The sequence below is a fragment of the Pollachius pollachius genome (assembly GCF_949987615.1).
Source record: "Pollachius pollachius genome assembly, chromosome: 16".
NCBI classification, from domain to species: domain Eukaryota; kingdom Metazoa; phylum Chordata; class Actinopteri; order Gadiformes; family Gadidae; genus Pollachius; species Pollachius pollachius.
Genome location: NC_136949.1, coordinates 10,035,313 through 10,046,879, shown reverse-complemented (window position 1 = coordinate 10,046,879; position 11,567 = coordinate 10,035,313). Strand labels below are relative to the sequence as shown.

Here is an 11,567-nt window from a genome sequence, read left to right as displayed (position 1 = left end):
AGAGAGAGAGAGAGAGAGAGAGAGAGAGAGAGAGAGAGAGAGAGAGAGAGAGAGAGAGAAGGGAGGGTTAATGGGGTGATGATAGAAATAAAGCGAGAATTAACTATAGGCAAATGTTTACGTGTTCCCTGCGGTTTGTACGTGTATGCGCATGTAGCCCACTTGCGTATGCACGTGCGTGCGAGCCCAAACGACCAGGACCGGCCGACCGTTAGCGAGGACTCAACGCTCAATCAGAGGCTCTATTTAGCGCGAAAGCGAAATACGTCAAATTAAATTAGTTGGGCTGTCAAGGTGTGTCTGAACGCTATGAATCATGAGATAATTACTCAATACTGACAAATCCGTCCGTACAAATAACTTCGCTTGGACAGAGATCGACTCAATCCTGCCCGCACGGTTTTGAAATCGCAGACTTGTAAAAAGACTATGATGATCAGGAATCAGGATAATAAGTCGGAACTCAGGCCGGCAGCATTTAAACAACATGAGCTTTTAGTCTGCAGTAGCGGTGAGAGACCGGAGCTTGGTGGCGTGAAGCCATCCCTCGATCTGAAACATTCCTGGTTCTGAGGTAGGAGGGACTGAGAGGAGAAAGGGGGGGAAGAGAGAAGGAGAGAGAGGAAGGGAGGGAGCGTGTGCTCGTGGTTGAGCGAGAGAGAGAGCGAGAGAGAGAGAGAGAGAGAGAGAGAGAGAGAGAATGAGAGAGAGAGAGAGAGAGGAGGGAGGGAGGGAGAAAGAGGGAGGGAGCGAGGGCGACCGGAGCAAACAGAGCATTATCAACCGAAATCATCTCAGAGCACATCTTCCGAGGAGCGCGCCGTGCCAACACGAGGCTTAAAGGCGTAAGTTTTCAACCCAACAAGTTTTTTTTTTCTTAATATTCTATTGCTCCTTTCACACAACCCGGAATCGAGCCCCGATGGCATTTCGCGGACGTGGCGGTGGATACCTTTACGACCGAGTCCCTTCTGTGTCGGGAGAGCCGAGCGGCAGGAGTGGGCGCTGCTGTGATCTGCGTCTCGCCGCTTCGGTCGCTCTGCACTGCGGAGGGTATTGAGTGTGAAGCGCGGAGCCGCTCCAGCCGTATCGGAGGGGGGAGAGGAGAAGGTGCAGACAAACAGCGCTGAGGAGAGAGGCTTCCCAGGGGGACCTATAGACACTACGATGTTCCGTGGTGGAGTCGCAGGTTTCGAGCGGCGCATGATTTTGAGCGTTTTGTTGCAGAAACCTTTGGAGCGAGCGCAGTCGGAGCTTTACGCGCGGGGCGCCGGGAGGAGGACCGCCGCGCGCTGAGGAGAGAGAGGGACAAAGTTGAAGGCGATACATGGGGTGTACTCTAAATGGATCTAAAGGATAAAGGCTCGACTCAGGTACAGTCATAGGCGGGTTTTTACGCGTTGGGTTGTCTGTGTTGGAAAAAGCAAAAGCGTTTAGTCACCAAATGGGAGTTGAGTTACTTTTTTTCATTCTTTTTTATTTGACTTTGACATTATTTTTTGTAAAATACTCTACTTGGTTGGTTCTAAATCCCCACATTTCTCCAGCACAAAAGTAAATTATCGATCGTCTTCAGACAATAAACACTGGGCACCCTGCGAATTCCGAATTCATTGAACGGCTGAATAATTGAACCGTGGCTTAATTAGATTTTACATCGTGTCAAAGATCGTCGTACTACAAAGCGAACCGCGCCGCATTTTACACCCCCGACCACGCCAGACTTTTCTCTTTTTTTGTTGCTGGCTTTCACTCTCAATGCACTGCACGGTTCTCAATCTCCCCCCTCTTGTAATAATTCATTCAATTGAACAGTGCACACGGGGCATGCTTTGAAGTAGGCCTACCATAGCCTACACCTGACCCGCCCTCGATCGCCTTTTAAACACCCTATCCGTTTTAAAACATGTAATTGCTTTTCCTCCCCTCCGTCCCTAAATCCACATCTAATCGGATTGTCTTGGTGGTGCGATGGCATTGTTGTTCATCGGGCCGTGAGCACTGCGCTCGAATGAGACACTATTTTATGTTGAAAAAACAACACCCCTGATTTGAAGTCTTTTCAATCCGAGCTGTCTCGACGGATAACCTCACCTCTTGCCAGATAGTAGGCTGGGTGTCCGCCGAGAAACGAAGCAACATACTTTGTTTAGGCTAGACGCCTCATCTAAAAGGTATTTTTTTTCTACATCGGATTTGGTCTTTTCGTTGTACGTCACTTATGCAGTCATGATGATCATGTCGGTGCTACTGCTTTCTGCTGTCGGTTGAGCTGCTGCTGTGGTACCAATACACACACACCCGTACGCAAACGCACACACGCTAACACATGCACACAGAGACACACACACACACACACACACACACACACATACACACATGCTAACACACACAGACACACATATACACACACACACGCTAACACACAGACACTCTACTGCATATTGACCCCTAAAGCTCTTTACACAAAGCTTGCTCCATTTATAAAAGTATCTCAAACATGTATAGCCTAATGTCCCAATCAGTGTGTTTCTTCACCTCCCCTCCCTTCTGTTCCCAACACACACACACACACACACACACACACACACACAGGCACAGGCACAGGCACACACAGGCACAGGCACACACACTGACACACGCACAGGCACACACAAGCACAAACACACACACAAACACACACACACACACACACACACACACACACACACACACACACACACACATACACACACTATATACTTCAAGTTATAGTTTATTTAAGAGGCATCAATATAATGAATAATTAAAATAATAGGCCTAATTGCAGGTTATTATCCTGCAATGGATTAACAACAGGCATGACTTTGAGCTGTTTATAGCCTATAGCTATGGTATTATTCAAGTTGAACAACATTTGACATATTGCACATGTAATTACCATACATTGGATTAGGTCTACACCCCAGTGAATATCCTTGGGTGCTACATTATTACGTGTAACCAAATTCCTGGCATATTAGAATGTTCAGAAAACCAGATAGGCATATATATATTGTTTTCCAACCGACAAACAATGTAAGCCATCCTCCCTGAAACGACATTACAGCTTTTGTTGAGCTTCCAAACAACATTAGGGCCTCCAGCTGTAGTTTAGCTTACTGGGCATTCCCTCTTCCTACCCTGACCTGCCCGAGGACAAACAGTTGGCCAAGGACAAATAAGATCCTTGGCCGTTGGTTAACGTTTAACCCTCGACTTTCCCACATGTGTGTTTAACAGCATGTGATTTCAGCCAGTATTGACCCCCGGTGTGTGCAGTGTTGTGTGTGTCGTTTGAGTTTCAAAGACGTACACGACAACAGCGTGTGCAAGCGGTATAGTGGTTTCTACCAATCATATAGGGGGGGAGAGAACAACAACTGTGAAACAGTATAGGGGTCTCCGCTCGCGTGTGTTGGATGTTATGTGCTGCCGTGGCCTTGTAACGCCTCGCAACACACTCGCATTGAAAAATGGCCTGTTATCGATCGTGTATGCCCGACGATGGAGCTAAATTATTTTCCAATCCCATTCCCTTTGACAGGGCGTGTATGTCAACGTAAGACGGACGGGGCATGAAGGGGCGCCACTCGAGCTGTCCGTACCCCCTCCTCTTTCATTCTCTCTCTCTCGTTCTCTCGCTCTCTCTATCTCTCTTTCTCAGACTCTCCTCCGTCTTTCTCTCTCTCTCGCTCACTCTCTCTATCGCTACATCAAGCATCAACATTCAAGGGCCTTTATTGACATGAATATACAATATATATACACAATATACAATAAACTTTTCTAAACAAAGCAATTATAGCGCAAAAAATATATATTCTAAAATACAGTGGTTGGGGCATGGTGGATCTAATCAAACTATTTCCTGGGACTAGGGCATAGATTGTTTTGTCTTTAAAGACATTCTCTCTCTCTCTCTCTCTCTCTCTCTCTCTCTCTCTCTCTCTCTCTCTCTCTCTCACACACCTTTCCATAGGGTTGTGAGTCTTAAAGGGGAGCAAAAGCGTCTCTTGACCTACATGTAATGTAACAGCCCTCCCCCTCTTTTTGTTTTTGAGAGAAAAACATTGCCTTCGTTGACTGTAAGCAGTGGCGTGTTTACTTGTGTTCTTCTTCTGTGTTTAAATTCAGGCAAAAGCTCCGTTATCATATATTTTTTTCTTTTCCATTTTTGGGGAGTGTACATTGATATTGTTCTGTTCATTGTTCAGTAACCTTATGATTGAAGTCAAACTGTGTTGAGCTGGTGTTTTGGTGATTGTTTTATGGAGATGGCGACCACGCATGTTGTGTCCTTTAGCAGCTCTGCTAAGGGACTAGCTGGTTCGATGCAGTCCTCTCCTCTCCGCTAAGAGAGCAGAAAAAAAGGGATAAAGGCCTTCTTTATGTCTCCGAAACCGGATGGGAAAGAAGCTGTTCTGAATATTTATCAGATGCTTTGGCCTTTTTTGGTGCATAATTTCAGACGAGCTGTGAACTCTATGTCTCATGACCAGCGCTCTGTGTGCAAGAAAGAATGACTGAGTGTGTGTGTGTGTGTGTTTGTGTGTAGGGGGGGAAAGAGTGTGTGTGTGTGTGTGTGTGTGTGTGTGTGTGTATGTTTGTGTGTGTGTTTGCATACATGTGTGTATGAGCCAGTGCGTGTGTGTGCATGTGTTTGTGTGCAGACAAGCATTACGTTCAGGAAAGGGTTTGTGTGTGTGTGTGTGTGTGTGTGTGTATGTGTGTGTGTGTGTGTGTGTGTGTGTGTTTGAAAGGGTCTGTATATGTGTGTTTCTTTGTGTGTGTGCGGTGTGCGTGTGTGTGTGTGTGAAGGTGTGGCAAAAAAAAGGCTCTATGTATGTGTGTGTGTGTGTGTGTGTGTGTGCGTGCACGCGGTTGCCATCAAAGGAGAGACACAGAAAGAAAGAGTGCATGGGAGACGAAGGGAAGAAGAAGAAGAAAGAGGCCCCCCACCCCTCACCCCTCGCCCCCTTGGGCCACCACCCCTGAAAGTCCTAATCTAGCATCTCTTTATTTTCCCCACAGGTCTCCACATCCAAATGTCATCCCCCTCGGAGCCTGCCCCCGTCGGGCCCCAGCAGTGTGTGACGGACAGGCCGACCGGAGCCTGCGGTGGCTCTCTGCTGCGTGGCTTCAATTTGGCCCCGGCTGGGCCCCGCGTGAGGCCCCCAGTGAATGCCGCTGCCGCTGCTGCCATAGTCTGATAACTCAGCATGCGTGGAGTCGGGCCAACGAGGACCAGCCACCACTAATGAGAGCATTTCTCGTCCTCATCTTCGGACTCTGCTGCTGCTGCTGATAAGGACTACCGTTTACTGGAGTGGCGCGGACATGATCCTACTCTGAACACTACACCCTTACCGAACTCTCCTCACTTTTTTTGGAGGGTGGGGGACTATTTTCTCCTTTCTTACCAATGCTGGATATATAATACGTTTCCTTCGAGATTTTCTCTTTTTTTTTTTATTGCTACACATCGACCGTTTGTTCATTTTTAAATCGTTTTAGTTATTTTTTCTCCATTTGCTTGGCGGTTGGTGTTTTCCTTCCACTATGGAGTTTCCTTGCGGACCCTGGAATAAGGATTGGCCTTCGTTTCTGCAGTTCTGGTTGACGGTTCTCCTGAGCCTGCAGCTGCAGTTCAGTCCGGCGGCGCCCTGCCCGGTGGAGTGCCGCTGCGACAAGACGTTTGTGTACTGCAACGAGCGCGCCCTGACCTCCGTGCCCCTGGGGGTGCAGGAGGGCTACAAGATCCTCTACCTCCACAACAACCAGATCAACAACGCCGGCTTCCCCCTGGAGCTCCACAACGTGGCCTCGGTGGACACAGTCTATCTGTACGGCAACCAGCTGGACGAGTTCCCCCTCAACCTGCCCAAGAACACGCGGGTCCTGCACCTCCAGGAGAACAACATCCAGACCATCTCCCGGGCGGCGCTCGCCCAGCTCACCCAGCTGGAGGAGCTCCACCTGGACGACAACTCCATCTCCACGGTCGGCGTGGAGGAGGGCGCCTTCCGCGAGGCGCTGAGCCTGAAGCTGCTCTTCCTCACCAAGAACCACCTGAGCAGTGTGCCCATCGGCCTGCCCGAGGACCTGCAGGAGCTGCGGCTGGACGAGAACCGCATCGCCATCATCGCCGAGGAGGCCTTCCAGAACGTGACCCGCCTGCAGCGCCTCCTGCTGGACGGGAACCTGCTGACGGACGAGGGCATCGCGCCCGGGACCTTCCAGGACCTGGCCAACCTCCGGGAGCTGGCGCTGGCCCGGAACTCCCTGACCTTCCCGCCCCCGCTGCTGCCCAGCCAGTCCCTGCTGAAGCTCAGCCTACAGGAGAACCAGATCAACCTGATCCCCGTGACGGCCTTCGCCGGCTTCCACCGGCTGGAGAAGCTGGACGTGTCCAGCAACCAGCTCCAGATCCTCACCCAGGGCGTGTTCGACGGGCTGATGAACCTCAGGCAGATCACCGTGAGGAACAACCCCTGGCGCTGCGACTGCGCCGTCAAGTGGGTGGTGGTGTGGCTCAAGTCGCTGCCGCCGTCCCTCAACGCCCGGGGCTTCGTGTGCCAGAGTCCGGACAAGGTGCGCGGCATGGCGGTCCGGGAGCTCACGCTGGAGAACATCCACTGCCCGACCGACTCCGGCGCCGAGAAGTCCCCGTGGCCCACCCTGCGCACCACGCCCCCCCCTCTGCCACCGACCACCACCGGCGACCCTCCTCCCGCCACCACCACCACCACCGTCGTCGCCGGCGGCTTTGGCAACGGTTTCGGCGACACCCCCGCCCCGGCGGACCCCTCCTTCCCCAACTTCTTCGACCCGCCCCCCTCCCACTTCCCGCCGCCGCCGCACCACCCGTCGGGGCCGCTGCCGCCTTACGAGGACCCACTGCAGATCTCCTTCCACGGGGTCAACTCCACCTGCATCCAGGTGAGCTGGGCGTCCTACTTCACCGTCACCGCCTACAAGGTGACCTGGGTGAAGATGGGCCACAACCTGATGAGCGACGTGACGCGCGAGCAGACGGTGAGCGGCGACCGCCGGCAGCTCAGCCTCACCGGGCTGGAGCCGCGCTCCGTGTACCGGATCTGCGTGTACGTGCTGGACACCCTCAACTCCTACCGGCCCGGCGAGGACACCATGTGCCTGGAGACCAGGACCAAGCCCGCCCCGGGCACCAAGCCGGCGGGGCCCGAGCAGGCCGCCCAGCAGGACATCACCTCGACGCTGCTGCTGGCCGGGATCATAGGCGGGGCGGTGCTCATCGTCCTGGTAACGCTGCTCAGCCTGTTCTGTTGGCACATGCACAAGAAGAGCCGCTCGGCCTCGGCCAACTGGAAATACAACCGGGGCCGGAGAAAAGACGACTACTGCGAGGCGGGCACCAAGAAGGACAACTCCATTCTGGAGATGACCGAGACCAGTTTCCAGATAGTGTCGCTGAACAATGAGCAGCTGCTGAAGGGGGATTTCCGCATTCAGCCCATATACACGCCCAACGGGGGCATCGGCTTCAGAGACTGCCACCTCAGTAACAACAGTCTAGCGTACTGCAAAAGCAGCAACGTGCCCAGTACAGAGTTCTGCCACACGTGATGCGAAATGGGTTAATAATGCGTTGAGGCATTGCCAGACACACGCGCGCAGACATGCAAAAACGTCCGCAACCCACCGAACACACACACACACACACGGGCACTTTCCTGCCGAGAAACGACGGGAGACCACATGGACACACACACCCACACCCACACAAACTAGCCGATTGTGTAGGCACCAAGACAAAAAGACTTTTAAGAAATCTAGTGAACTATAACTGTACTATATATATTTCCAAGTTCTGTCTACAATGTAATTTATACTGTGGATTATAATGTGGGATTCTCGCTATGTTTTCTATTATTATTATTATTATTATAATTATTAGAAGAAGAGATACAGCTTTTGTTTCTTTGTTTTTGTGACCAGCAAGGTTAACACGTTGGGAACCTGAGGCCCCTATAACCTGGGCTGCACGTGAAAAACGAGTGTTCAATCCGAACCTGGCACGAGTGAGGTGTGGACTCTGACGCACATAGCGTACGTCCGTCTCTGATAAGACACGACACAGCGCTTTGAAGTGGGGGCCCCCGAGGCTCTCTGCTGACCACGGGAACCAGACATGACCTTTGGGTTTTAAAAAAGACACCACCGGCAACCCCGTCCCTATCCAGAGCAGCAGTGTAGACTCTCAGGAGCTCCCACCTCGCTGATTACAACGTGAGGGGGGCTGGGTTCACTGGTGGTGAGAACCAGAGTGGGGGAAAATAAATGGAGTAGAAGTGCACTTTTCTTTTGGAATTAATGAAACCCCGAGCGTATAACCGGCACTTCAGGAAATTAGCTTTGGTTGAGTTAGCAGGGGAGTGAATAGGGCACACTCTTTGACACGTCTTAGCCCTTTAAGGGTCTAAGTGGGGTACCCATTAACTATTATTAATGGGGTGAGTTTCGAGAGGAGAGCGACATTGGGTTCTGATGGACACTGAGCCTAGCATAAAGCAAATAGCACCATACCCAAAACTCCCAGTTTGACGCATTAACAGCATAACAAAGGCAGGCTTTTCTTTAACAGTAATGAGAAAATATTTTTCAGAAATTCTTTTTTTTTAGAAAAAGCTAACAGCTTTACAAATTTGTATTTGTGCGTGGTAGCACAGGAAAACAAAGTGCCCAGTGTAGTATCGGTAATTTAGTTATTTGTTATTTTTCAAACCAGTGTCCCGAAAGCCACCATGTTCACTGCCTCCAGGATGCATTGGCTGGTGTGTCCACAAGAGGGCATATTCTGAAAGTGGGGCTTGCAGGGCAGCAGCAGAGGCAGATACAGGCAGAGTGAGAGAGAGAAACTGAGAGAGAGATAGAAAGGCAGAGTGAGAGAAAGACAGAGAGAGAAAGAAAGGCAGAGAGAAAGAGAAAGCGAGTTGCTGAGATCACTTTACCTCGATCCTTCCCCCTGGAGAACCATTGGCCCGGGCCACATTACTCATGCTCAAACGCCGGTGTTTGCCGTATTAATGCTCATCGAGCTACTTAATGATGTGGAATCATTTAAAACCAACAGTGTATTCTACGCTAAGCGGCTAAATGATATAGATTTTTCCTCGTCTTCTTCTGCTTCCCCCTCATCTCATCATCCCCCCCTTTTTATCAATCATAAATCAACTCTCGCCTTTCCTTTATCTCCTCTTTGCCTAACTGGGGTTTTTCATTTGCAGAAAAAAGAAAGAGAATTTAAAAATAGGAGGGACGGGCGCAATGGCTTTGGCGTTTTTGGAAACCCCAGTGGTGTCGCTAATTACGCACCCCCCTTATCTCTGGATGGCTCTCGGCCCTCGGCCCGTCGTTCGTTCGTTGCCTCAGATGGATTCAAAGCGTTTTTCTCTTATCCGTCCATCCATAATCAAACGGCGACAGAAGCAACGCCTCCCTCCTGTGCTCTCTATCCTTCGTCTGCGCTGCGCTCTTGTTCTTCATCCGGCCCTTCATCATTATCGCCTCCCATTGTCTCTGCATGGGCCGCCGTCCCCTCCGTTTAGGGGGCTCTTCACCGCCTGCTCTAGCTCAAGCCGTCCGTTTAATTGGACTTCAAGAAGAATTAAAAATAATAAAAGCGTCCCCCTTGAAGACAATGAGACTGCTTGACGGAAGCCTTGTGGAAAGCGTAAATGCGGTGGAATTAACGATTCAAACGGCGCTATAAATATGGAGAAAGCCGGTTCAGTGAAGTGGTGGAAGGTTATACACTATTCTGTGGAAAGATAACGGATATGAGAAAAATAGACAGATTGGATCTCGCTCTGCCTGGATTTTATCAGTGTGCTTTCTCCGGGGCTGTCTGGCTCTCATTGTGTGTGTGTCTCTCTATCGCGCCCTGTCTCTCTTGCTCTCCCCGTTTCTCTTTCTGTCTCTCTCTGTCTCTAGGCCTGTCACTGCCAGTGTCTCTAGCTCTGTCTCTCTCTGCCTCTCGGCCTGTCTCCTCACCTCTGGTCCCAGCATGAGCTCAATTAAACCGCCGTCTGACTCCCGGGCCCCTGGGCCCCAGGGTATCGGCCGTCCTCTGAAAGGCCTCATTATGCGCCCCTTAAAGAAAATACTTTTATTTGCTTTGACAAGATTTTATTTGGGCTTAAAGTTTTCCCACCAAACACCACCGCCCGCCATCCCCACCACCAATCCCCCCCAAAACACACATACACACACCAACTCCAATCATCCCGCTTCATAATCCTCATCCAAAAAAGGGAGGGAAATATGCAGCCCCCGTTTCCACCAGGCCGAATCAATGTCATGCTTGGAGATGACAGTAGGGAGCGAGAGAGAGAGGGAAGGAAAGGGAAGGAAGACAGTTTGGGAGAGAGAGACGGACACAAATATTGTACTCTGCATTTAAAAATATATATTTTATTTTAAATATACATAAAATACATCGAAGAACAAACCAGACTGCGATGGTAGGTGTGGCAATGAGGCGCTTATCAGTGCCGGAACGTGATTTGTGGCAAGGTGTGTCGTTCTCAACCTTGTTGGAGGGTATTGCGAATAAGCTGTTTTCAATGTGAGCAATATTTCCGATCCAGACTAATCTGTATGCATAGGTTTTTCTCTATTTGACTTCCCGATCAACACATGCCAAGTCACATCTCGTGTGGTCACAGCATAGAGTCTGAATATTATTTTTCCGCTGTCTGGGTTTCCAATGTCGATTTCACCATGCAGTACTGTCCGTACCAACCCTAGCCTGACCTCTCCTTGACCTTGACCTGCTTCGACCAAAGGTCTGACCGGTTATGCATCCCATAATAACCGCTTCCTGTTGCGTGTCGTTTGGAACGTATCACCACATGTCCATACTCCCAAAACAGAAAAAACCTGAAGCTTTACTCTTCATTTTGATTCTTTAGCTTTACCTTCTGTTGTGGCTGTTTTTTTTGTTTTTTATTTTTAATAATCACTTTGTGTTTTGGATTATTGAATCAGACCAAACATGTCAGTTCAGACTATTACAATGTATCTCACCAATCAGTGAATGTTTATTTTTGTTGTTTTCTTGGGGTGGGGGAGGGAGGGAGGGAGGGAGGGAGGGAGACAGGAAATTGCCTTACACTTTATGCAGTATTGAAAAAGCAGCTGCATTTATTTCAAGGACTTCATAGTGGTAAACCTATATATACAACAACAAAAAAAGCAGAAATATAGACGGGCAGGGAAGAATTTAACCAACTTAACTGATAGAAAGCACATGTATTCGGTTGGAGATAAGCTGCACCGACGTCATCCACAATGACAGTATTAGCAGCGATGAAAAAAAGCAAAAAGTCAACAGAAAGAGAGTAGGATCGGCCCTAACTGACTGTTCGTGCTCTCAGAGCGGTGCGAGGCTACCGATCGAAGCGGTCTGAGGAATAGCTCGGCGGCTTGTTTCACAGGAAACATTACTCTTCATTTCCACTCCGTGTGGTGAGAGAACACAGTTGTGGTGCCGTGACCAATGGAAT

The 11,567-nt window shown here is 50.0% G+C and overlaps 1 protein-coding gene across 1 annotated transcript; it reads left to right on the top strand.

Moving 5' to 3' along the window:
• Positions 1-871: 871 nt before the first annotated feature.
• Positions 872-11,092, top strand: LOC307087842 (leucine-rich repeat transmembrane protein FLRT2-like). The gene is made up of 2 exons (XM_079753504.1): positions 872-1,373; positions 5,053-11,092. The coding sequence occupies exon 2, from the start codon at positions 5,581-5,583 to the stop codon at positions 7,624-7,626; it is 2,046 nt and encodes a 681-aa protein (XP_079609630.1). The 5' UTR covers positions 872-1,373; positions 5,053-5,580; the 3' UTR covers positions 7,627-11,092.
• Positions 11,093-11,567: the final 475 nt, after the last annotated feature.